This window comes from Coturnix japonica, chromosome 4 (genome assembly GCF_001577835.2).
Source record: "Coturnix japonica isolate 7356 chromosome 4, Coturnix japonica 2.1, whole genome shotgun sequence".
Classification (NCBI taxonomy): Eukaryota; Metazoa; Chordata; class Aves; order Galliformes; family Phasianidae; genus Coturnix; species Coturnix japonica.
Window position 1 is genome coordinate 62060024 of NC_029519.1, and position 24843 is coordinate 62084866.

General features: G+C 41.5%; 1 protein-coding gene across 20 annotated transcripts in view; it reads left to right on the plus strand.

The window, feature by feature from the left end:
- Nucleotides 1-24843, plus strand: part of APBB2 (amyloid beta precursor protein binding family B member 2) — a 141979-nt gene that overhangs the window by 61415 nt on the left and 55721 nt on the right. For 14 of the 20 annotated variants that reach the window (XM_015862395.2, XM_015862394.1, XM_015862402.2 and 11 more), the window contains one exon: nucleotides 6808-7608. In XM_015862395.2, coding sequence (XP_015717881.1) covers nucleotides 6808-7608 — 801 coding nt within the window. Of the gene's footprint in view, nucleotides 1-2233; nucleotides 2303-6807; nucleotides 7609-24843 lie in introns of all 20 variants that reach the window. The other 6 variants (XM_015862411.2, XM_015862414.2, XM_015862412.2 and 3 more) reach the window with 1 other exon arrangement.

Here is a 24843-nt window from a genome sequence, read left to right on the forward strand (position 1 = left end):
GCTCAGATGGCAGAAGGTCCTGATAGCAGTGGTTGCCGTAGCCAACAGATAACACACACTCCATCTCCTTGCAGTGACAGCACTGATTGTGCCTGCCAGACTCTTCTATTCTGTGGGGGAGTGGGGGAAGGAAATCTGATTAAAGGAAGAAAATTGAATTTGAAGATGACTTGGTGTCTTGTTTTTGCAGTACTAAATGCAGACTTAATCCTGATTGCATGCTGTGGGTACGCAGTATATAAACGAGAGCGCTGCTCTTTGTTTCTGAAAGTGATCGCTTGACTCAAGAGCACTCTTAGCAGCAGGAGTTTGCCCAGGCAGTCTGCAGCACTGTGCTTCAGGCACTCAGATATACACTGATTATTTACATCTGTCAGTCTTCATAAAATTATAAGGATGTGAGCAATAAATCTAGCATTTTTATTGATTTTATTTTATTTTTTTCCCTTTGTAGGTGTTAGAATCTGTCAGTGAGAGGCATCTTGGCCCTTAATTCTTGCTAGATGAGGAATTAGACTAGAAGGATGGGAAGAGGAAGGGAAAAAGTGACAAACGGCAGTGCCAGAACTAACGACAGGACTTTAAGTTGTCTTTTCCTTAAAAACAATATTTAAAGATAGCTCAGTGTTATAGGTTTTTGTTAATAAGAGCATCACAAGAATAGATACCACTGCCAGGCTGTTGGCAGCGTGGTTGGCTCTAACAGGAGAAGTGTGATTCTGAGGCAGCAGAGGCTGGCAGCGAGCTTCATTGGGAATTGGGAGCAAGGCAGGAAGCTGATTCCTGCATTAGCAGGGACTAAAGGGGTAAGGACAGCCACCATGGTGAGGCAGGGAAAGCAGCCTGGGGGATGCTGTGCTTCAATGATGGGAATAGAGTACAGGGTCTTAACAGACCCCTCCTGTCTTCAGCAGCTCTGAGATCTGCATGGAGCAGCCTGCAGACAAGTGAGAGGGCATGAGCAAGCTGTTTGTAGCTCAGCTCAGCTCCTGCCCTGCTCTTGTGTTCTCCAGCTCTGCTGTGCTTTGTTGGGCTGTGGAGCTTGGCTCACTTTAGTGGCTGTGCTGAGCTTCCTCCTCCCACTCCCAGCTGGGCCAAGTAGAGAAGTGGTGCTGCAGCATGGAGAGAATTGCTGCCCATAGAAGCACCTTCAGTTGCTCTCCTCTACCACAGCTCTTCATCCAAGTGTTTTTCTTTCTCCTTTTCCCTTCTGAAAACATTCAATATCCTCTGGAATTTGTGTAGACAAAAAGGCACGTGGTGACACTTGACAGGATAGAACCTGCTAGTCCCCCAATCTGATTTCTGCTTTATTAGTGCAAATCTGGTCTTCACAAGGAGGTTTTCAGCTGATATCTAGCTATTACCAATTTGCTGGTTCTACCTGAGGAAAAAATGCAGATGCAAGAAGACTGCAGTAGGTTACTAATTTAAATTGATGTTTTAACCTGGTATTTACTCTTTGAAACTCAAGAATTAGCTAGTACCGAGTTGGAATTGTTCTCTCAACCTGCTCAGGCTTTACTGAGGTAAGGTCTGTAGGACCTGAGGCAGCAGCCCCACTACTTCATTTTGTCAGTGAATGTTTTGCTTTCAGCTGATGTCCTTACAGATAGGATTTCCTCTGCAACTATAGTTGTAGCTGTACAGAAATGCCACAGCTTCCAGTGTATACATCGTTTGTATCCAAACCCTTAGACTCTAAAGCAAAATTAGCTTACGTCCAGAGAAATGGCCATGCCAGGACCCATACAGGAGGCAGCTGCCCAGTTGCTTGTTGGAATTCTCTCCTATTTGATCTGCTGTGCAGACTGCTTGCTACTTTCATGTGCTGGGTCTTATTCTGCAAGTTGTTTGTGTGTTAATGTCTTACTGCTGGGTTTATTCGCCAATGCTGGGGTAGTTTCCTGGGTAAGCAAGTGAAGAGCAACTGAGAAAAAACCCTGATTTTCTAAACTTTTTTTCCCCTTGCAATATGTTGTGTAAAACTGGAGACTAGTGTAAAGCATGAATTGAGTGATGTTTGTGTTAGTTTTTGTTACTGGACTACAGCTAACAAGACCAAGTATCTCCCATACTTTAATGATTTTCAAATATCTTTGAAAGCTCCAGAGATGATCACTGCTATGTTACCAGAGTTTGTTTCGAATACTTTGCCTTTCAGGAGCTTCTGAATTGTGCATTATTTTGTGTTTTCCTTTGTTTTTAATTCTTACATGATCCCTCTTTTCAGATTTCAAATTATAATCTATTTCCTGATGCATTGCTGACGCCCCGTGAGCCATGTCAGAAGTACTTCCAGGTCAGATCCCCTTTAAAAGATTCTGCTTTGCAAATATATATATAAAACTTTCTCATTTTTCTCCTTCTTCCCAGGCCCATCTTTTGCTTTCATTCTGCGTTTACAAATGAAAAAGAGCAAGACCTTTCATTTATTTTTGACAGCACCTTTTTGAATGAACTCTCAGTTTGGCTTCTTAAAAATCATTCGTTTAGACCGTATGACATACAAAAAAGCCTTATTTCAGTTAAAGGCAAATCAATCTAGCATTAATGTGGTTTTTTTCTGTTTGTAATGGCATTTTCTGTCACTTCCTTCAAGCTCTGTAAGGCTCATTACGTGATTGAGAAACATAAATAAAAGCCATTCAAGTAATAGTGTTATTTATATTCTTGTTATGCTTAATGAATTGGGACTTCTTCCTGTTAAACACGTTACACTGGTGAAAGTGTATAGCTATGCTTCCATACATTGAAAGTATATTTCTAGGACCAATTTCTTATCAGTAGCAAAGTAGAATAATTAATGAATTGCTATGATAGAACTTCAGCCTACCAAGGTGCTAGCTTAAAGCACTTAAATGTTGGTAATATCTTTTCTATTCTCAGTTCTGTACCAGAGTGCAGTCTTTTTCTTCTTGAGATGTCCTGTTTTCCTTGCTTATAACTTACTACTGTACATGTGCTCTAGCTGCAATGTGCATCAACACAGTTATGCTTGATCTGCTTGTCCACTTTTGCTCGTGTTTTAACTTAAAGAAAGTAATTGATTACTCAGACTCTGATGAGAGCTGGTGCTCAAATTGTCTGTGGTGCAATTTGTACATCTATAAAATGAAGTGTAATAAAACCAGGTTGAGGAATTGCAAGAATCCATTAGTCTGGCAGGGAGATTGTGTGCCCACCCTTTGCTTTGCTCCTTCCTTATCATCAGGGTTGATCCATAACCTCATTGCACTGGGAGCAGTGACCTCTTCAATGCTGGCGAGGCTGACATGGTCAGGAGTAAGTGTTCCCAAGTGCTCCTTCTGAGAAGTTTGTTTCCACACCCAGAGATCTTGGCTGAAAAGCCAATGTTAAGTGACTGAGAGGAAACTCGTAATGTGCATACTGGCACTTTTGAATGCTCTCTTACTGATGAAGATGTAAAAAAAGAACTCTCTACAAGAAGAAACTACCAGCAACCACCATAAACTTAGGAACAGAAACACTTTTCAGAAGCGAGCAGCAAGGTAAAATCTGTTTACAGTGCCAGATGCTCTGGCAAATGTGACAGTCCAGGACTGAGCCCTGCTCCTCTCCTAACCCCAAAGTCAGTGAAGGTGCAGGGGCAGATCTCAGGCAGGGACAAAAGGGTGTTTAGCACTGACGCAACTCCAAGATGTCACAGAAAGCCCAAGCTGGGTGCTGCTGCTTGTTTCTGTTGTTTGCCCCATGTGGCTCATAAGCAGAAGTACAGGAGGATGTTGCATTCCCTTGACATTTTTAAATGTAAAGCTGAGATGGGCGTCCTCTGGGAAAAGTCAGTGTATTTGAGCATTGTGGTGCCCTGTTGTACTTTGCTGGGTTTTTTGTTTAAAAAAAAAATAAAATAAAAAAAAAAATTAAAAAAGGGAGACAAGCTACCTTTCTTTTTCCTTGTACTGTCCTGTTCTGCAAATTAGACTTATTTAAGCTTTCCCTTGCATTCAAGTACATTCCAGCACTTTGCTTAATCCTGGTCTGGTAGCACTTTCTGCTCCCCAGACCTGAGTCCTCACTTTATATTTCTCTTTTCTTCCCTGTTGTAGTTTCCTTTCTTCCCACCTTCATTTTTCTTTGAGAGAGGTTGGTGCTGGCTGTGCCTCTTGTGAAGCCTGGTGTGGTGAGCAGTTTTAGGAGGGGATGGGATGTTTCTCTCCACATACACCTCCTGGTGCTGCTGGTCTGCACAGGCTTGGAAAGCAAGCTGGTGTCCAGTGAAAGGTTCAGTTGCACATTTTTCTGCTTACAACAATCAACAAGCAGCCCAATTTAGTGTCCCGTTTATAAACATTGCTTGATGACAAAACATATCAGGTGGAGCCTCTGGAGGCTTTGCTCCAGCCACGTGCCAGTGTTTGTCATAAACCAGCTGGGGAGCTTCATCAAGCAGAATATAGTACATGCTGCTTCAGTGTCTCGGTGAGCTTATATTTAGGATATTTTTTATATGTGAAATGCTGGCTGCAGGAGGCCGACGAAAGATAACCTGACAGGCAGATACTTAAACTTTATCTAGGAAGATTATTTTTTAAGTAACTTGTTCAGTGATGGAAAATAGCGACAAACATTTTGTGCAGCAGATTGCTTGTAGCAGAGGACAAGAATAAATGTGTCTTGTTTCAGATTGTGGCTGTTGTATTTACTGATGGAAAAAACACATCTTTTAGTTTCCTGGAATGTAAAATAAAACATCACCTAGCACAAACCGTAGGTACTGTGCAATTCCATCAATGCAGTAGATCAAAATTATTTTACCTTAAAAATTTATTCCTTTATATGATTTCTAGGATATCAGATTTGAACTGATTCAGGATAAGAATATATAACAGCCAATCTACAAACATAGGCTTCTCCATGCTCTTAGATTAAAATGTGCTCTTTGATAAAACTATCTTGGATCAGGGGTGAACTTTCTACTTGCGCTAGTCTACATTGTTTCAAGGCAAGATGCAAGAAGCCACATGTATTGATGTATTTTAGATATGCTCTTAGAGAATGTCTTAAAGTTTCATGATGGCTGTGTTTCAGAAGTCTTTTGTGACTAAAACTGAAATTGGCAATAGGATGTTTAAACTTTACCTAGACACAGGCTGTTATGGTGTGCATGGGCAGTTCTGAAGCATTTGCAGTTGAATACAGAGCAGGCAATACTGGCAACTGCATACTCATTTGTTAACATTGTGATGTGCTCCTTTTCGCTCTGTGTGTTCATGCTGATGTTCTTTTATAACTCAAATGTTTAATCTCTTGCAAATCTATACAGCAGTCTATTCTGTCGTGTCAGATGTACAAGGATGCAGCACAGCTCAGCTGGAATGATCTGTCATCAGCTAGCTCAAATGATAATTTTTCATTCCTACATAAGCCTCAGACATACTTTTATGTGCAGTGTAAGGAGCTGGTGATACCTGAGAATTAGGAGCAACAGAAAGGGTGTTTCATGCTGCAGCAGATGGGAGTGATTTATTAATTGGCATCTTACTTGGTCGTCAAGTGTCAAAAACAGTCACTACTATTGTGTGAGTAAATTGAGGTGCTCTTTGAGTGTGCAGATTAGTGGGAGCCACAAATAGGCAGTAAAGGAACAAATGATGGTTTACACCAAAAAGTATTTCTCCGTAGTCTAAAACAAAGTCAAAAAATTTATTTACTGAAGAAACTTATATTTTCCAAAATGTGAACTGTACCCCAGCTGATCAAAATCAGAAACTGACCTACAAATAGGCAAAGAATGGTTTTATTTAACAGTGGAATATATGTACCATCTTTTGGGATGTGTGTTGTATCCTTAAGTATGAAGTTTGCAAGCTGTAGAAATAGTGAGTCAACTTCATCTATGAAGTGGGCCTCTTTTTTTTTCTCCCTCTTTAAGCTGATTGAATTAGAGCAGGATATTTTATGGGGGAATCCAAAGCACTCTACCCCACCCTAAACTCAAATACAGTTTTGTGTAATAGAATGCTGTGTCAAACAAGGTGCACCAATTGTTTCCTCATCTTTCTATCTTCCTTGTCCATTGCTTCTCCGTGCCATAAAAGTAGAAAATCATAAAGGCTGGAGAAGACCTTTAAGATCATTTAGTCCAACCATCAACCCATCATCACTGTGCCTTTAGATATATAAAATAATTATGGTGTTATTGAGGAATCACTCTATTCTGAGTAGCCCTTCTTGCCATAAAGGACCCAATAAATACCCTCACTAAGAGCCTGAAATGCTCAAACTTTCATTGCCCTTTCCCTTTACAGGGGAAAAAAAAATAGAAACAACTTCAGGTGTGAGGAGGCAAGGGCTGAGTAGGCAGTTGTACTGACAGTACCTGAAGGAGGAGCAACATCTGCACACAGTCTCTTGAGAAATGTCTCTGATTTTCTGCTTCCTAGTGATGGGCACCGGAGAAGTTCTTCCTCTCTTGCACCCCTGAGGTAGTGAATGGGTTGAGAGCAGGAACAGCTCCTGGGCTTTGATGCATTTGCTGAGGGCTGTTCTCCTTTCCCCAGCTTGCTGGGCGTGAAGGAGCTCAGACATGAAAAAACACCTCACTGACACAGGGTCAAGCCTTCTGCTTGTCTTCTCAGCTTCACGGTGATGATCGCTCTGTATTTTCTCTGCCTCTGTTTTTCTCTATTTAATAAGCTAAGCTGTTTTTTTGTTCTCTTACCCACTTAGATTATGGTGATTTTCCTTCTATAAAGCCATTATGTAAAGTGCCGCATCCCTTTACCAGAAGCCAAAATGCTACATAACACAAGTGTTTCATCTCTGCCTCTCTTTCTTTCCTAGTCGATTCCGGTGTGGACGCACTGGCGGTGTTTATGGCCAGCAGCAGCACGACGGACGTGGTGAATCGCAACGGCCCCGCCACACCACCCAACACCCTCAGCCTGCGCTCCTCTCACAACGAGCTGCTGAACGCTGAGATCCGGCACACCGAGACCAAGAACAGCACTCCTCCCAAATGCAGGAAGAAGTATGCGCTGACTAACATACAGACAGCCATGGGCCTCTCAGACCCGGCTGCACAGCCCCTTCTGGGGAGCAGCTCTGCCAACATGAAGCTGGTGAAGAATGGAGAAAACCAGCTGAGAAAAGCTGCCGAGCAGGGCCAGCAGGATCCCAACAAGAACCTCAGCACCACAGCCGGCGTCAGTGTGACTTCTGAGAAGTTTGAAGGCAAAGAGCCGATCCCACAGGACTCCTCCAGCTGTGAAATATTGCCCTCACAGCCCAGGAGGACCAAGAGCTTCCTGAATTACTATGCAGACCTGGAGACGTCTGCCAGAGAGCTGGAGCAGAGCTTTGCCACGATGGAAGATAAATCCGCACAAAGCAACAGCCAGGCTTCCACCATTATTGTCAATGGGGAAGTCCTGCCCCAGAAGCAAAACAAACAGTCGAGCCCAGAGGATGGCCAAACTGCCACGGTGTCCTCCAGCCCTGAGACTAAGAAGGACCATCCCAAAACGGGAGCCAAAACAGACTGCGCGCTGCACAGGATTCAGAACCTGGCTCCAAGTGATGAGGACTCCAGCTGGACTACACTGTCCCAGGACAGCACATCGCCCAGTTCTCCTGACGAAACAGGTAGGCAGCAGCAGCTGCTTGTAGCTGTTAGTGTTGGGAACGTGGGGCTGAGCCGTCCCAGCTGGCAGAAGGAAGGAGTAGGGCAGTTTTGCTATGTATTTATGGGGGCATGGATTGCATCCAAACGTGGATGCTGCTTGGCCAGCACACAGCTCCCTTCTTGTTTGGTCATAGTGCCTTGCAGTTTGATTTGGAAAAGGCACCATCAGATGCTTTAGGTAGGATCCTAAAAGCTGCGGGACCCAAAGTTTCACTGTAACTCCAAACTGCTTCAATAATGCCAGTAATATGCAAACTTCACCACTGCCGGTTTATAAATAATCACCCCAGCGCTCAGTGAGTCTGTGCAATGAGATGCACACAATTATTTAGAGGTGCTCAACTGTTGCTGTTTGCCTGCATATGGCAAGGAAAATCTTCTGTGAGTATGAAGAGTTGCTTTTGAGCAAATATTTTCAGGTTTGGTAGAAATTTTACTTTTCTAATTCAAATCTTTGTGAGCCCTCAGTTATTTGATGATGTGCTTTTGTTTCAAAGGGAAAGAACATTAATTTGGGTCATTTAACTCATGGGTTTGATTGGTTTTTTTTTGTGATTCAGTTTCATGCAGTAATTCAGAAGTTGAAATCATGGCATATTTTGAAAGTCTAGGCTCATTAATTATTTGGACAGTAATGGTGACTGTCTGAGCTCTGTTGTGATTTACAACATGTCTTTATTATTTTTAAAACTGCAGAGTTCTCATTTATCCTGGTTAATGGGCTTCATCACTTTGGGGCTTTTTTTAATATCCAAGCCAATCTTTAAAGATACAACTTAGTCAAAATGAGGGGAGGTGGTGTAATTCTTGAGGGTGATGTGGAGCTAAACAAATTTATCTTTAGTTACGTTATGTAGGACTGGATGCCTACCTGTGCGACGTGGTGTAGGGAACCTGCTTGGGCAGGGGGGTTGGACTCGATGATCTCTAGAGGTCCCTTCCAACCCCTACAGTTCTGTGATTCTGTGTGATTAAGTTGTTTTTATTTAAAGTGATTTCATTATTACTGTATAGGAGTTTTGTACTGTTTGGAGGCTACAGTGATCCAATTCATCGCTTCCTTACCTGTTGTCTAGCATTTGAGACAATGTCCTTTGGGTGTGATTGTAACAACAGTGAGCTTGGGTTTTAGTGTGGGAGTGCAGTCACAGCAAGATGTCCCTACTGCTGCATGGCATAAGGATCTTTCAGTCCTTTTTGACATGTAACAAACCTTTGCTGCTATAGAATTTTTTGTATAGTCATCTCTTCCTGTGAAAACTGAACATGTTTTCAGTTTACTGAGATTGCTGTTAATATTACTCCTCAAGATATATGGTGGGCATGCCATCACTGATAGCATTTTCTGGAGAAAACGTCTGGTTTTAGATAACAGTGCTGAGTTTGTTAGCTCTGTCTATGCACTTGCCCAAGGCTTGACGATGGGAAAACGTAGATAGAAAATTTATGTTCAGTGAAAATTAAATTAGCATAATTCCAAGTAACTTAATTAAATAAGGGTCACCCAGGATGAGCTAGTACAAGTTTTGTCTCTTTTACTCTTAATTAACGTGCTTAATTTCTTCCTTCCAAGCTGTATGTTACCAGTGTGACATCTGAGTTCTTTTGGCACTTGGAAAAGAGGATTTTCTGAGCTGTTTAGGGTCTTTCAGTTGCACTTGGGCTTCATAGGATGGGTACCACCGGGCTCCTTGCTACCACTGTGCCTGGGCAGAAGGAGAACATCATGGATGGTCTTCAGTCCTTGTGCTTCAGCAGCCAAAGGGAGAACAGCATCCAGGATAAAAAAAACTGCAAAAACAGACAGCTTTAGTTATATGGCTTCTGGGAAGGAAAAAAAAAAGATAAGAGTTTCAAGAACAGTTAATCTATTAAACAGTACAGTGCAGCAGATGCATGGAGAATTATTAATGTTCAGTCCAGAGATTGTGTTTAGTGCTCTTGCATACATAGGAGTATGACAGAAATACCATTTACCTCACAGCACACAGCTGAAAATTGCAATATGCTGCTTTCAGGTCTTTTAAATTGCTTTATCTTCCCCTTCCCACTGCTAACACAACTCATTATTCAGATCCTGGATAACCGAGTGGTAGAGGGTTTGCTTGCTTTGTTTTTGGAAGTATGTTACTTAAAGACCCTGAAGAATTGATTCTTAAGCTTTGTGTGCTCTAGGAACACATTACTGTTCAAGATGGGAAACTTCTTATTTGTGATCTAATGGAAAGGTGCTTTTGAAAGACTGGAGTCTTTTTCTGAGTGGGGAGTAAAAAATGAGGCAACCAATTCAACCTTCCCATAGCAAGGAGGAAGGCCCTTGGTGGATGGATTCATATCCCTAGATGAGGATATCAATCAAAGAGGGGGAGTCAAAAGGGCAATTCTCCTCCTTTCAGGCAGCACTGCTGCTGAATGTGACTGCCTTTGAGCAAACGCTCGCCTGCTGCTGCTCTCTCAACAAATCCAGGATGTCAGTTTAATGGCTGGTTACAAATAAACAAGTTCAGCTTAGCGCAGAAATGGCAGCAATGAGACAGGCCCTTGGGGAGGGAGAGTTGGGATCTTGCAAATGGAGCCTGTGTGTATGGATAGAACAGCCCTCTAATACAATAAAAATTGCAGCAAATTAGGAACTAGTCAGAAAGATTTATACCAAGGGTGAGTCCTGCCCCTGATTTTAACCTGCATCTTGAACAAAATTAAAATGAATGTCTTTTAAAAGCTTCAGTTTTCCTTTGCAGTACCTATCTGATAGAGACAACAAGGATGTTATTTACTACAGAACATGTTTTCTGTGCTCCTGAGTGTAGAAAATGATTTATGGTAATAGAAATACAGTCAATTATGCTGTGGATAAGCACAAGTCCTGTAATACTGGGGACAAAATATACTATCATTTGAACAATTGTAGGATTCTAGGTAAGCATCTGACTTTAAGGAATAAGAGGTTTTGGTTCATACCCGCTATGCATCCTAATGGCCCACAAATTTAATAGCAGGCAGTCCTTGTTTTGTTTTGATCCTGCCTGTTGCTGATAGCCAAATATTGAGAACAATGCAGGTTTTATAGTCTCAGACCTGACCATTTGCTTGCAAAATAATAAAGGTGACTGTTGCTGCATATGAGTATTGATGCAGGTATCACTCTATATGGGAGGTGCATGCTTATATGTTTCTATTCCTTTGAGCTATTCCTATGAGAGGATTTTTAAGAGAAGCCAAGTCAGTTTAAGAGAAAAAAATACCTATAGTGCCACGTGGTTATTTATACAGTGTTCAAAGTAATGACCAGCATCCAGGGTCTACTGGTAGAGGGTAAACTGAACTTGAGAGGTGATTTCCTGGGTACAGACTGCTGCTGCTGGTGGCACAGAAGCCATTTGCTTCTCTTGGATGTTGTGGTCAGTCTTCCCTTCTCAGTGCAGTAGCTGAATCCTTGGCTTCAGCGCTCACATAACCACTCTGGTTTGAAACCCAAGGTTTCTGTGATAAAATGGGTGATGAGCACCCTTTTGAATTTGGACGGCTAATAAATATAGATGTATAAATTGAGTTAATGTTGTGGCATGAACTATTGCTCGTGTAGCTTGAGCTTAAGGTGGGACAACACAGGAAAGTGAATGCTGGCATTGCACTGCCAGGGAAGTGAAGGCTATAGAGTAGTCTGCAAGATCTTCAGAGCACTAGAAGTAGCACAGTGTCTCTGTAGTATAGTTTACATTGTTTTCTAATGTTGAGGAATAGTTTAACATGCTTTTCAAACGGGGCTCATTGTGTCTTTCAACAATACAGAAGACTGTTCTAAGTGTCTATAGGGAAAACTTGAGTTTCAGAAAAGGTGAACTGCTTAATGTCTCATACTTTACCTGATCAACTATTTTTGGAAGCTTTTCAAGCTTCTGTTGTTTCACGAATGCAAAGGTGTAATTCCAGAACCTGTGTGTCCTCCTATGGTATGAATGCATCTTCTTGCTGAAGCTCTACTGTGCCGAGGGTTGCATTTCTTTTCCAGGTCTCCTTTGAGACCATGGAAAGGGTTGGGTTTCAGACAGACACATGACCAAGCTAAGGAAGGGAAATCAGAAAAGGTAATGGGAAAAGTCAGGATCCTTATGGCCCTTTCAGAGGGATGTTAAGAAAGATGCACAGAAGAAAATCTGCCTGTATCTGAGAGCAGACTGACAGGTCCTCCTTGGGGGGGAAAAGTTTTCAATTCGTAAAGTTGTGAAAGTGGTCACAAATTATGACCAAAATTGATCCAGCAAATCTCTGTCTCAGCACTTTTTAATGGTGCATAGAACTTAAGCCAAGTTTTAATCTACTTGATTGATGCTTTAGAAATGAGTGTAAAAATCTATAGGGGAGGGAGGGGAAGCCTGTTGTTACCTTTGGAAGGACTCAGCCTGTGGACTGCTGTTCCTTGGGGCAAGCTGAATGTTTGAGTGTAGCTGGCAGCAGAAAAATGTAGGCAGTTTGGGTTCTGCATGCTGACCAGGCACACCAGATCTGGCTGGGTGTTTGTTTGTCTTCTGTGATACAGCAAATGTGATAGAGGAATAGTATTGCCGTGCAGCAGTAGTGATTCAGGTTCAGGAGTGCTGCAGTGCAGGGGGCAGGTATAATTTCTTGAGTCTCCCAACTCGGAAGCAATACCTGCCTCGTTGTGTTTACCTCTCACACAGCTCAGCTTGAAGTGACTGAAATTTAAGTCAGCTTTAACTGATGATTGGCTGAATTAATCCTTTGAGTCATAACTGTGCTACTGTGACATTAAATTCACAGAAACCTACAGCATGTGCCACAAACTGGACTAACTGGTGCTGCAGGTAGCCTTGGGTTTGGTGCTGCTGTTGCAGAATGAGGTGGGCAGATTAAGACCGGGAGAGGATTTGTATGATGGGACTTGGTATGCTGCAGAGAACTTGCTTCAAACTCAGCCCTTGCTTAAAATTGTCTTTGGTCCCTGCCGTAAGGGACATGAAGCCTTTTTCACACAATCCCATGAAAGCACACACATTTGCAATTAAGACTCAATTGCTTGATAGCAAGATGTGTGAACCCCTTGGGTGTTAAACATTCGGCTGTAAATATCCAATACCAGGCTGCCACAGAACTCAAGCTAATGACATTAAATAGGCTTCCTGTACTATCTGAGATCTGGATTTTGAAACCCTAGCAGAGTATGTCCTTCTTTTTGCACGGTAGATTTATCCTTGATACTTCAGAGATGAGAAATCCTCAAGCTGCGGGGGATAACAGCCCCACATCTCAGGCATGTATTTTTGCTGTCTGCTTTCTGACTCTGGGGCATTTGGAACTTAAATCCATTTGTATATGATATTATGTTACTGGGATAGTTTTTAACCACTATTTATTATGTTGTTAGTGTTATGCCTATATCGTTTCATATCCTGGACTAATATATTACTCAGTATATAGTACACAGTCGCAGAATTATTCCAGAAATGGTCTTAATGAAACTACTTTAATCAGTGTCATAATTTAACTAAACTCATCTTCCTATTTTCTCAGTAGCTTTTCAGTTGAGATTGTACAGGGATAAATTTAAATATTAAACTCGTATTCAATTATTAATTCAGATATGGCTGCAGTACACTAACGTACTGTAGTGACACTGCTACTGTACCTGAAGTAAGGGTTGTAAGCCTCTGGAGCTCATTTGTTTCTTGTTTGTGTATAGGTGAGCATTGCAGGTTAAGATTCTCTGAACCTAAGGCTATAGCTGCTTTCGTGTTTTAGAAGTGGATTTTGGCCTTTCTGTGAACCTGAGAAGTTTTCAGTAAGGAACAAAAGAGCCCTTCTCTCTTCCCCTTCTCAAAATAAACGCACAACTCAGATTGCCCTGATTTGTTTTTAAATTAGAATGTATTCCCACTGAGACTTTAATTTAATTTTACCTTTACTCGGCAAGAAAAAGAAAGTCAGTTGCCCTGGTCATTTTGGCTGATACGATTCTTGGCTTTGCTTAAATTATTGATTATAACAAGGGGAGGGACTTTCTGATGAGAGCAGTGCTCTCGCTAATAGAAGCTTTTCACTAAATCAATTTCTACCATTGCTGCAGTGCACCTTCAGGGAGTTGGAGGTTATCAGCCTTAAGAGGAATTTTGTCCTCAACGAGTGGATCTTTGCCATATGTTTTTCTAAAGCTTTTCTTTTCACGTTCATACAGGCAACTAAGGAAAAAAAAAACAACAAACCCACCATAAATTTATGACTAGGGTTGGTTTGCAGGGTGAGGGGCTGTTCTGGTCCAAAGTTGAGCTGATTAAATCTTGATGTGATTGATATCTGAGTGCTTGTGGGCTGAAAGTACTGTTTCAAAAGCTTGTCTCCTGAGCAGAGTTGGTCAGAAAATACATCACTGTCTTGCGAGCTGGAATCAATTCAGTAGAGAGTACCCTGAATGCACACACTGCTGCAGTTCCTCTGTTGCAGCCTCTCGCAGGTTTTCCTGGCTTACTAAAAAATGCAGTCGTTTATACCATCAGCATGGGGTGTTTCCTCTGTTATTTCTATCTTCAGTTGAATGAGGTGGCTTTGCTTTTCTCCCACCCAAAGCACTGTTCCTTGTTAGACTAATTAAGTAAGTGTCTGGTTAAGCTTAGCGGTGTATTTTCCCTGTTTGAGCTGGAGACTGATTTGGAGGTGCTACACAGAGGGAGAATGTGAAGCTGTTGGGACATGTACGGAGCAAACTTTAAGGATGCTGGTAGCAGATAAGTACGTGTTGAACTGTATGGGAGCATCTGGTAACTGTAAGTAACACCTTCTCTTCTCTTTTACTTTATCAAAGCTCTGGATTATAATGTCTCTTAGCTCTAGGTGTTGAATACAGTTATTTGTTAACAAAAATTCAACATGACATCAGCTGATACCTGACAAAGCTTAAGCTGCAGGATAAGTACTGTAGAGGTGTCTAAAGCTGCTTGTCATTTAAGTAGTGATTTGACAAGTGATGTTTTGGACTTGTGTTCTGTAGGACTTCTAGGTTTTTACATAGGGTTATAATCCATGATGAACTGGACTTCTGTTTTTTCCTTTACACGTCACAAATAGCTCCCATGGGGCTGCTTTATTTAATGCAGCCCAGGGTCAGGGGGGGATCTGTCTAGATAAGAGCAGCACCTCTGCACATTCCCTGCAGTTCAAGGTAACGCAACTTATGGTACGCAGAGTGATGTTTGGGGCTTAGAAAGGTGAGGTGTTTTACAGCCCGTAATTGATTGGTATCTCTCAACGAGTGTTGACTAGTACCTTGGACATGTTTCTGTTCATTTTTAATGAACACCAGTTTTGCCAGTCCTAAATCAATCAGTTGAACTTGGTCAGAAGAATGATCTTTGATCCACAAAAAACCTTACTATACACAACTTTCTGTTTTCAGCTGCATTCACTCCAAAGGAGTAGTAAGAAAGAGTGATCTGTGTTGGATTTTGCATTTAGAAAAGTAATAAAACAAAAATTACAATGCTTTTCATTCTTTCTCTGTGGGCAAGCCAACATAAATTATCACACACTGTAACCATAGCAGGTTTTCAAGGTAATATTTTGTGTTAAATTGCCTTGTTTTCCTTCATGCTTAACTAAACCAGAATAATGAGATAATGAGTTTCCTGATTTTTTTTCTTTTTTTCTTTCCCCCCCCCNCCCCCCCTCTGGATCCTGTCAGCATATAAACCTAGGAACGTTTTAGTCTCCTGACTATACAGATTTCCCTTGGTTAACTGCACTCAGACTTAACCAAGGCTTTGTTAACAAAGGTACATGAAGAACAGGAAGAATACATAAATCCACCACCTCCCTGGGCAGCCATTCCAGTGCCTGACCACTCTCTGAGTGATAAAGTTCCTTCTTATGTCCAGTCTAAACCTCCTCTGATACAACTTGTGACCATTTCCTTGGGTCCTGTTTGTTGCCTGGCAGAAGAGGCCAAGCCCCTACTCATCACAACCTCCCTTCAGGAAGTGGTAGAGTGTAATGAGGTCTCCCCTGAGCCTCCTCTTCTCCAGGCTAAACAATCCCAGCTGACTGCATAGGGAACAGGTAGTTGCCCCATTCTCTGTTCCTCTGTGACATGTGTCCACTTCAGCTTCACAAGGTTTTAGTTTCAAGGGGCTGTTCCAGAGAGCATTGGAGCACAGTTCACCATGCTTAATGCTTCCCAGAGGAAAGCTGCCTGTTCCTGGGTGTTGACGTGCTCCTAACCTGGGAGCAATTCTTCATCTGTGACAAGCTTCAGCTACAACAATCCCAAATGAATAGATGACCTGGGACTCAAAAAGAGTAGTGGTTTCCAAGGAATGGTGCAGAGGGCCCTTTCTGAAGTCTCTCTGCCAGTAGATTGAGATGCTACGTTTGACCAGCTTCCAAATCTCATTTACTTTGGTATAATAATTATTTACCAGTATTTTTTTTTTTAAAGATGACTATCTACCACTGCTTTAAAAGCTGCACTCCCTGCAGAACACACCAAAAACAGACTAGCAATGGTAATCTCTGGTTCTACTCAGGCATACAGCTTTACTGCAGATGAGGGCTTACACTGAGCATTCTTATTAACAGCACATTTAGCTTATATCCTCTTTTTAATTACAAAATAATGCTTATAGGTATCTTGCATTTATAAAGGCTGTTTGTTAGTGCTGGAGAATAAGAATGGTTGTTTCCATTTACACCAAGAAACCAAAATGAAAACAGAGCTGTAATGTTTCCCTTGAAAGAAATACACCCTGTCCCCAAGCAGTAGTCTGAAAAGTATGTGTCTTCAGAAACAAGAATCCATTTAGGTCATTGTGCATCTTTTAGCATTAAGGTAGTATTCTTATTTAATTCTCTCAGCTTTTTTTTGTAGCCATAGGAGAAGTTAATCTTCCCCTCTCCACCAAAACACTTTAATGTGTTTCTCAAGCAGTGGGCTCTACAGTAATCACTGGATCAGATCTGCTCATAGCGCCTGGTCTTCCAGGCATTTCTGACAGTCTTTTTCTTTTTCATCAATGTATTTAAACCAGGTAAATATACTTGCCTGTGCAAAAATGTCCATCTATTAAACTGTTCTGTACAATTTAGTGTAAAAGTAGTAACGTCATCCTTTTAAATAAGTGCTAATAGAAAACAGAAGGTTAAAAAAATATAGAGGGATAATGATATTCAGTCCCGTAACTGCATTGTTACTGTCCACCATTTCCAGTGCAAACACTGTCCTGACTCAAAGTTCAGGCTTGCAACTGGGCTACAGGAACTGAAGTTCGGTTTTGTACCTTACTGGGTAGTTCATCAGCTTGTAAAGATGGCTTTTCTTTAATGGATTGCTTCTGACAGGAGTCAGTAGCAAAAACATATGGGTGGAATAGAAGTAAATTAAAAACAACACCAAAACCAGATCCAGAGTACAGCGAGTGCTTCTCCCCCTTACATCATTTCTCTTTCAGCAGTTGGTAGTTTTGGGCTTTCAGACCTGGTATGTCGTTCACATTATCTTTTAATTGCTATAGATAAACTTTTCTAACATTAATTTATTTAATCATTTTCGATCTCATTTGTACTTCTGGCATCCACAATATCCTGTGACTATGAGTTCCACAATTTAATTATGTGATGCATGAAGGAGTACTTCCCTTTGTTATAAAATTGCTCTCTGATAATTTTGTTAGGTGCCCTTTGCTTTACTGCTATAGGAAGCAGTAAATAACAGTGACTGTTCATTTCCTTTCCATCCTCTCGTTCTTCGCACCCTTTGTGACTACAGATTGGTGACATTCATCCATCCTTCCCTTTTCACTCTTTCTCCAGGCAATACCACACTCCTTCCAGAGAAGCAGTTTTATATTTGTGTTATCTGTTTTTATGCTTCTTTTAGTTCAGCTATGTCCATGTTAATAATAGGGTGAGTGGACATGCATGCACTAGTCCCATGGTAGTGCCAATGCATGTTAAAGCAGCAGACATAAGGAGTTCTGTCTTGATCTTAGTTTCTGATGTACAGTTGAGCTGTTATTTTCAGGGTTCTCAATGACCTTGTTCCTTCCAGAGTAACAGAAAGTAATTGATTGCCTGTCAGTGTGTATGAGCGTTTTCAGTAGCGGAACAGAAGAGCAAGAGTGAAGGAACTTTAAGAAATTAATAAAAACCAGGATACGGAAATGTGTGTGGTCGGGAAACTGAAAGCTGTGCATTAGAAAACATTACAGTGTTTGTAACATCTTGTGATGACAATTAGCTGTGTTTTTTCTGTAACATTAATCAGTCTGGATGGCCCGAGGTATGTCATGTCCTGGAGAGTTTTGTGTATTGTTTTTACTGTATGTTGTCAGATTTACATTCCTGCGAAGAAATTGTTTGATTTGAGGGAGATTCAGGTTTCACAATAAAGAAAACTTTTGTTCTTATGCTCCTGGCATATACAACTTTAGGGAGAACTTGTGAAGATTTTTTCAAAGCAAGTAGCTGTTTGGATCATATACTTGACATCAAATAAAGAAGCAGGAGGTGCAGATTGCAAGTGAGATTCTGTTGTGATGCCGCAGAACTGAAGAATTAGCTCCAGCTAAAAGGTGTTAGGTTTGTTTCTGGCTAATGTTTATTAAGTTGAGTTTGCCATGACGAGAGGGCTGGAGCACCTCTCCTGTGAGGAAAGGTTTAGGGAACTGGGCTTGTTTAGTTTTGAGAAGAGAAAGCTCCGGGGAGACCTCATTGCGGTCTTCCAGTACTTGAAGCGAGCGTTTAAACAGGAGGGGAAATGGCTGTTTACAAGGGTGGATAGTGACAGGACAAGGGGAAATGGTTTTAAACTGAGACGGGAGGTTTAGGTTAGAGATTAGGAGAAAATTTTTCACACAGAGGGTGGTGACGCACTGGAACAGGTTGCCCATAGAGGTTGTGGATGCCCCATCCCTGGAGGCATTCAAGGCCAGGCTGGATGTGGCTCTGGGCAGCCTGGTCTAGTGGTTGGTGGCCCTGCATATGGCAGGGGGGTTGAAACTAGATGATTGTTGTGGTCCTTTTCAACCCAGGCCATTCTATGCTTCTATTATGACTTCTAAGATCATTTAGTTCAACTATGCCTACTAACCCATGTCCTCCAGTGTCAAATCTCCATGTTTTTTAAGCACCTCAAAGGACAGTAACTCTATCACCTCCCTGGCCAACGTGTTTCAATTCATTGCCATTCTTCCTGAGAAGAAATATTTCCTAATATCCAACCTGAACCTCCTCTGAAACAACTTCAGGCCATTACTTCTCATCCTATTGTTGCTATCTGGGAGAAAAGTTTGACCTCCTCATCACCACAACCTCCTTTCACGCAGTTGTAGAGAGTGATAAGGTCTCCCCTGAGCCTCTTTTCCAGGCTGAACAATCTCCCAATAAGACTCAGTTCACCTGAAGCAAGATTGCTTTTGAAAAGGTTATAGTTTAAAAGGAGGGGGAAAAAAAAAAGTCTCAAAGCTGGAATAATTGGAAACAGGTGAGTTTAGAAGCTTCAGCAGAGCCTTAGCTTCTGGTTTGTGTGAGCTTTTCCAGAACGTCTTTGTTTTAGATGAGCTGTAGGCCATGAGATCTGTAATGCATTGCTTCCTGTGCTCGTGCATTATTTTGTGTTCATATGCCTCTAATTCTAAGAGAGGATTTTAGTCATAACTTCTACTGCCTTTTCTTTGGAACAATGGATGCATAAAGTAAATTAGGAGATGTTCAAACATTAGGTTTCTGGATGATGTGCTGAAAAAAGGAACCCTTTAGGTTGTTCTCTACCACGCTTGACTATGGCCTTAAAGTTGCAAAGCAATGCAGTATATAGATCATTAAAATCCTGTTAATTATGGCACTAAATTGAGTAGGATGTGGTAGGAATACTTTATTTTTTTGCTGTAGAAGGGAGGACTAAGTGTGAAGAGCAGACCTCGGAGTGGGACAGAAGGGGACCCAGTGCTTCAACTTGCTGGGAGGGACAATGACTGGTCTGTCCTTGTGCCCTTGTCTTATACTTGGGTTTGGGGAGCTTGGCTGTGGCTATGGGCAAGCAGTTTCAGGCATCTCACACCTCTCTTCCTTCCTGTGTCCCACTGTGTTTAAAATTGGGTTCCAAACCCTCCTGCTGTGTGGATAAATCCACTGGTTTTGTGGTGTTTTAGAACAGCTGCCACACTGCACCACGCATCCACGCTGTTTGAGGGACGTGCAGGGCTTGTGCAGGAGATAGGAAACGGCTCTTCTTGGAGTTTTTACTTATTCTCCAAGTGAAACATTTAATTTCAGAGAGTAACTCAGTTGTAATTCAATTTTATGTTTTGTTTTCATTGAATCATTAAATTCAGAAGATTTTTTTTTTTAGTACATTTGCACAGTGCTGTGAATGAAACCGTCAAAGAAGAGCAGTTTCAGCCAAGCTATCGTTGGAATTGTATGTCTCTGCCACTAGCCAACTTCACTGGCTCTTAATTAGCCAACCACATGCACAAAACCCACTTATGAGAACTTCTTTAAATCTTCAGGCTGTATCTGTGTATTTATGCAATACATTCTCCAGAGAAATGCAGTCTTGCCTTTGATTCTCTATGTTGTTCCCTCCTGAATTTGGTAGGCTTCATCATAGTTTATGTTAAGAAAATTATCAGCTTCTTGGTACCTCACTTCTTATGCAGTTGTTTGTTTTTTTTTTACAAAAGTTTGTATCCTGAAGGGAAAAGAAAATGCTGACTCTATTGAACTCCTTCTTCCACACTCTGTCTTACTATTTCTGTCATTCAGATTAAACAGATTCACTAATGCTAGCTAATTTAAACTATCGAGGCTTCTTATATTCCTCCAGTGGAATAAATCTGTTACTGATGGCAGCACAGTGTACTCCATCATTTCAGTACCTGACGGCAGGTGTATGGTAAGGGAATGAGATCACAGAATTGTAGGGGTTGTAAGGGACCTTTAGAGATCATTGAGTCCAACCCCCCAGATCTGTCCTTCATGATGTGTGTCTGGGTCAGTAGCACCAGTGGAGAGCTGAAGGTCTAAGGGAGACCCCAGGACCCTTCACGTCTTCATCCAGTCCAAGTCAAGCGGTGAGTTGTGGATCAGGAGGTGATGAACTCAGTAATGCCTGGTTCTTGTAAAACAGGCTTTACCTGGACATGAAGCTTCCTGGTGCATTGGTTCCTTTGTGGAGAATCAAGGCTGCTGAGATGCTAGCACAGCTCTGTGCTGCACATAGGCGCTGCCTGAAGCCCTGCAACACTGCTGCAGAAAGTGATGCTGGCAACACAGAGGCCCTCTGACACAGCTTCCCTCTGCTCTGAAGGCATCTTCATATCAGAAGCATCTGAGTTTCATGTCAGCATTTATAGGCTGAGTCTTGCTGTTTGGTTTGATTGTTCTGGATTATTTTTGCTCATTGCCACCAAATGAAGTAGTTAACAGTCTCTTCTCTGAGAGGCTTACATATCAATTTGCATTGATCAGACAGAGTCAGGCTCTGTATTTTAGTACAGAAATACTTAAATTCAGAGGAGACACCAGACTGATTTTTCTGTGCTTTTCTTCCAAATAGTTGGCAGCTGTTGCAAAGACTGATGAATTTTCTGGGATAGGACTCAGGCTGGGAGGGATTTGCATTGGGAAGGCTGGGCTCTTGTGCAAATTGATTTTCCTGTGCACACGGAGTATGCTGCAGCAGTGCATGTGCAGCCTGCTGCATGAGTCCTGCAGTCTCTGCTCTGATGGCTCATCCATTTTCCATCATTAGATCAGACAAAAAACCCTTCTAAAACAATACAAAGTAGTTAAAGAGCACGTGCTTCAGTCTTGCTCCCTATAGCAAATGTCAAAGGAAAAAGAGGTACTGTGCAAAAAGCAGATGCAAAATGGTGCTGGATCACTTTAGACCAGAAAGGTAATTTAGCAGACCACTTCTACTGGTTTGTTGATGAGGAAAATAATACTGATCTGGATGAATTTGTGGTGAAGAATGCCTCAAGGGTACTGCACCATGCACACTCACCATGGCTTTAGAGCATATTATACAGCTGTGTTCAACAATTGTTATCTTTAATTAAAGGCTTTTGCCACCTGCTGGAAAGAACTAGTACTTCAATTAAGCAAGAAATAAATAATGCTGGTCACATGCAACAAAAATTTGCTAGCAGAAGTAACTTTCTAAAACAAATTATTCTCATCTCCTGCAGAATGTAGAAGAAATCTTCCAAGGTAAGCTGCTAGTTTGCCCCCTAGCGGGATGGGGAAGAGACTCAAAGGCAAAATGCAGGAGAGTCAAGATAAAGATAGTTAACTAAGTTAAGAGAAAAGCAATGTGATGCAAAAACATTGACTCACCACCTCCCCCTAGCAGACCAATGCCCAGCCAGTATCTAGCTGCCCTCAACCAAGAGAAGCAGAGAAGGCTGTGAAGATCCTGTGCAAGCGCTGTTCAGCAACTGCTGAAGCGTAGGTATGTTACCAGCACTGTGCTGGATGCAAACCTTAAATATAGCACCACATGGGCTGCTGTGAGTCACAGAATCACAAGAGTTGGAAGGGAGGGCTAGTTTCTTATAGCTTCACCTCTGGTCTGCAGGCTGTATTGTTCCAGAATTGTTCCTCTTACACTGAACAGGCAGTGCTATCCTGGATGTTCACTAGCACCACCAACAACCAATATTTCAGGGACACCAAAGCTTTCTTCTCCCAAGGCCCTTGGTTTTCTTCTGTTACTGTGCTAGTTGTTCAGTTCTTGTATCAGCAGCTTGGCTTTTGGCAGTTGAAAGGGAGAAGATATCAGGCCATGGAAACAAATTAGTTGAATGTTTTGTGTTTTGTTTTTCTTCCTTTAATGTTGACTAATCTGCTTTCCTGTTTTCCTTGAGATTAGTCATCTCTGCTTGAAGTCCCTGTTGAAACTCATATAGCAGGATAAAGACCACACCATATTTTAAAGAAGGAAAGAATAGCGCAGGTGCTTAATCTGGAGCTTCCTTAGGATTTTTAAGTTGTCGGGCTTTTCTAATTACGGTTTATGCTGCTATTGGTCAAAATGGAGGTTCATCTTGGCACAGACTGTGCCTGATTGCAGGCATGCCTGTAAATCCTGCATTTCAGCACTTTTTTATGGAGCCTGTTTGAAAGTCTTCTGAGTTCCTAAAATGCAAGCAACTGGTTCAGCACTTTGATGAGGAGGACTGGGTTGGCATGACAACCCGTTGCATACTGCGAGGAAAGATTGCACCAAATGACCAGCTTCTGGCTGTTTTTCACTCCTTGTTGAGTAACGTTCCCCAGATTAGACAGGCTTTTCTGATTTATTACTATTTGTCCTAGTGACTTGCGTTTTTGCTGCTCTTATGTCTGCGATAGCATCACTGCAAGAAGCATGAATGCTTGGGAGAGGCTGCCTGCTGGCTGTCATTACTGTGAATTATGAGGTTGGTTGTACTCTCAGTTGTGCTTTAGAGCGAATTGAGAAGAAAATTTGTCTTTTGGGTGTATTTTTGTTAAACCTGAGCAGCCTAAATTTGCACATTGAATCCACTACAGGCAATAAATGTCATAAAAATATTCAGGGTATGTGTTCTTACTGTTGTGCTGTTTCATGGAGAATGCTTGTTTATCTTTGTTTGCCTTCATTCATTAGCTCAACATACCTTCCTTTCCCTTCTTATGTCTTTTCTTTATGTGCCTGGACACCAAACGCTCCTTCTCAATTAACTTTTCAGTGTGGAAATACGCTCCTAAGAGAGGCAGATAATCAAAGTCTGGATCAAATCCTGCATTTGGATGGTAGCTCTTTTCTTTTGAGTTGTAGGTAGAACAGATATAAAACAGTGCTAAGAACTGAGAGAGGTAAATGAGAAGTAACTACTTTCTGAAAGGAGAAAAGTGAGATCTCTCATCTTTATCTTTGTACAGTACAAGTATTTTATTTCCTAACCTATTTAGATAATTTGGATCAAGTGCTTAGAAGCATTGTTGAGTCTTACAGGCAAATGGTCTCACTTGGTCATTCAGCCACCACAACGTGAAAAGAGCCCTTCTTTGCTGAAAAGAGGGACTGAAAACAATATAAGAATGTGTTCCAGTTTCTTACAGCATATATGTGCTTTTGGCTTCTAATTCTGTTGGACGTGCTTTTGTGCAGTAGTTTGCAGTTATTACTTTCACTATGGGTCTTTTACTACCCATCATTCTATATTCAAATAAAGAAAAACGGTCTCCTGTAGTATGTCTCTGATGCTGCACAGCATTCGTCTATCCTGTCAGATTTTGTACATTGGCTTTTACTTCCACCTTCCTTGTGCTCTGTCTCTTGTGATGGGTCATTACCTTCCACCTGCACAGTGAATGCTTTCACCTGTTACAGAAGAGGGCAAGCTAGATTGGTTTTCCAGTCTGTGCTGGTAGAAAGTCACAGCCTGTGAGAAGGTTAGTCCTGTGTGATCTTGAGGTATGTTTGCAAATTAGTTGTAGGTGGGACAAGGTTGCATTTATTTCATGTAGGCTTGCACAGCTGACTTTTGTTTCCTTCATTGGCCAGTTCAGCAACTAATGTTTCAGTGTGAACACCTGTGAAATGGCTTCCTCCTGTACAGCTGCATTAATCAGCTGGTGATTAAATTAACTCCCTTTTTTATCTCAGAACATACACAAGCATATTTTCCCATGTTTATTTTTTTTTTGTTAGTGGATAATTTTTGTAGTAAATAACTGGTACTCAGCCAGGTGATATTTTTCTTACCCCTGAATGCACCCAGCTGTTTCACAGGATTTCTTTCCAAGTGTTCATTCATGCACAAGTGAATTTATTATATTATGGTTAAATGTTGCATAAATGTCATTGTTTTCAGTCTCTGGGTTAATGGTTTTCCTCTGCTGTTAGTTTTGTACATTTATACTTCAAGGTCACTTCGATTTAGGTTTTTCTGGTAGTTTATCATTGCAATAAATAATTGTGTTGTTTCCTCCACATCTCTGGCTGATTTGTTTAAAAGAAATAATTCAGTCACATCACAGTACTTGGCAAAAAATGTATGTAAATACATATGCATACACATGTATGTTTATATGACAAGGACAGAAGCAGTGTCTATCTTCGTAAAGTGAGCACAATGACATTTCATGTCATGGCACTGTTGAGGTATAGTTGTTTAATACTGTAAACTATACGAACCTGAACTAATGTGAAACAATTC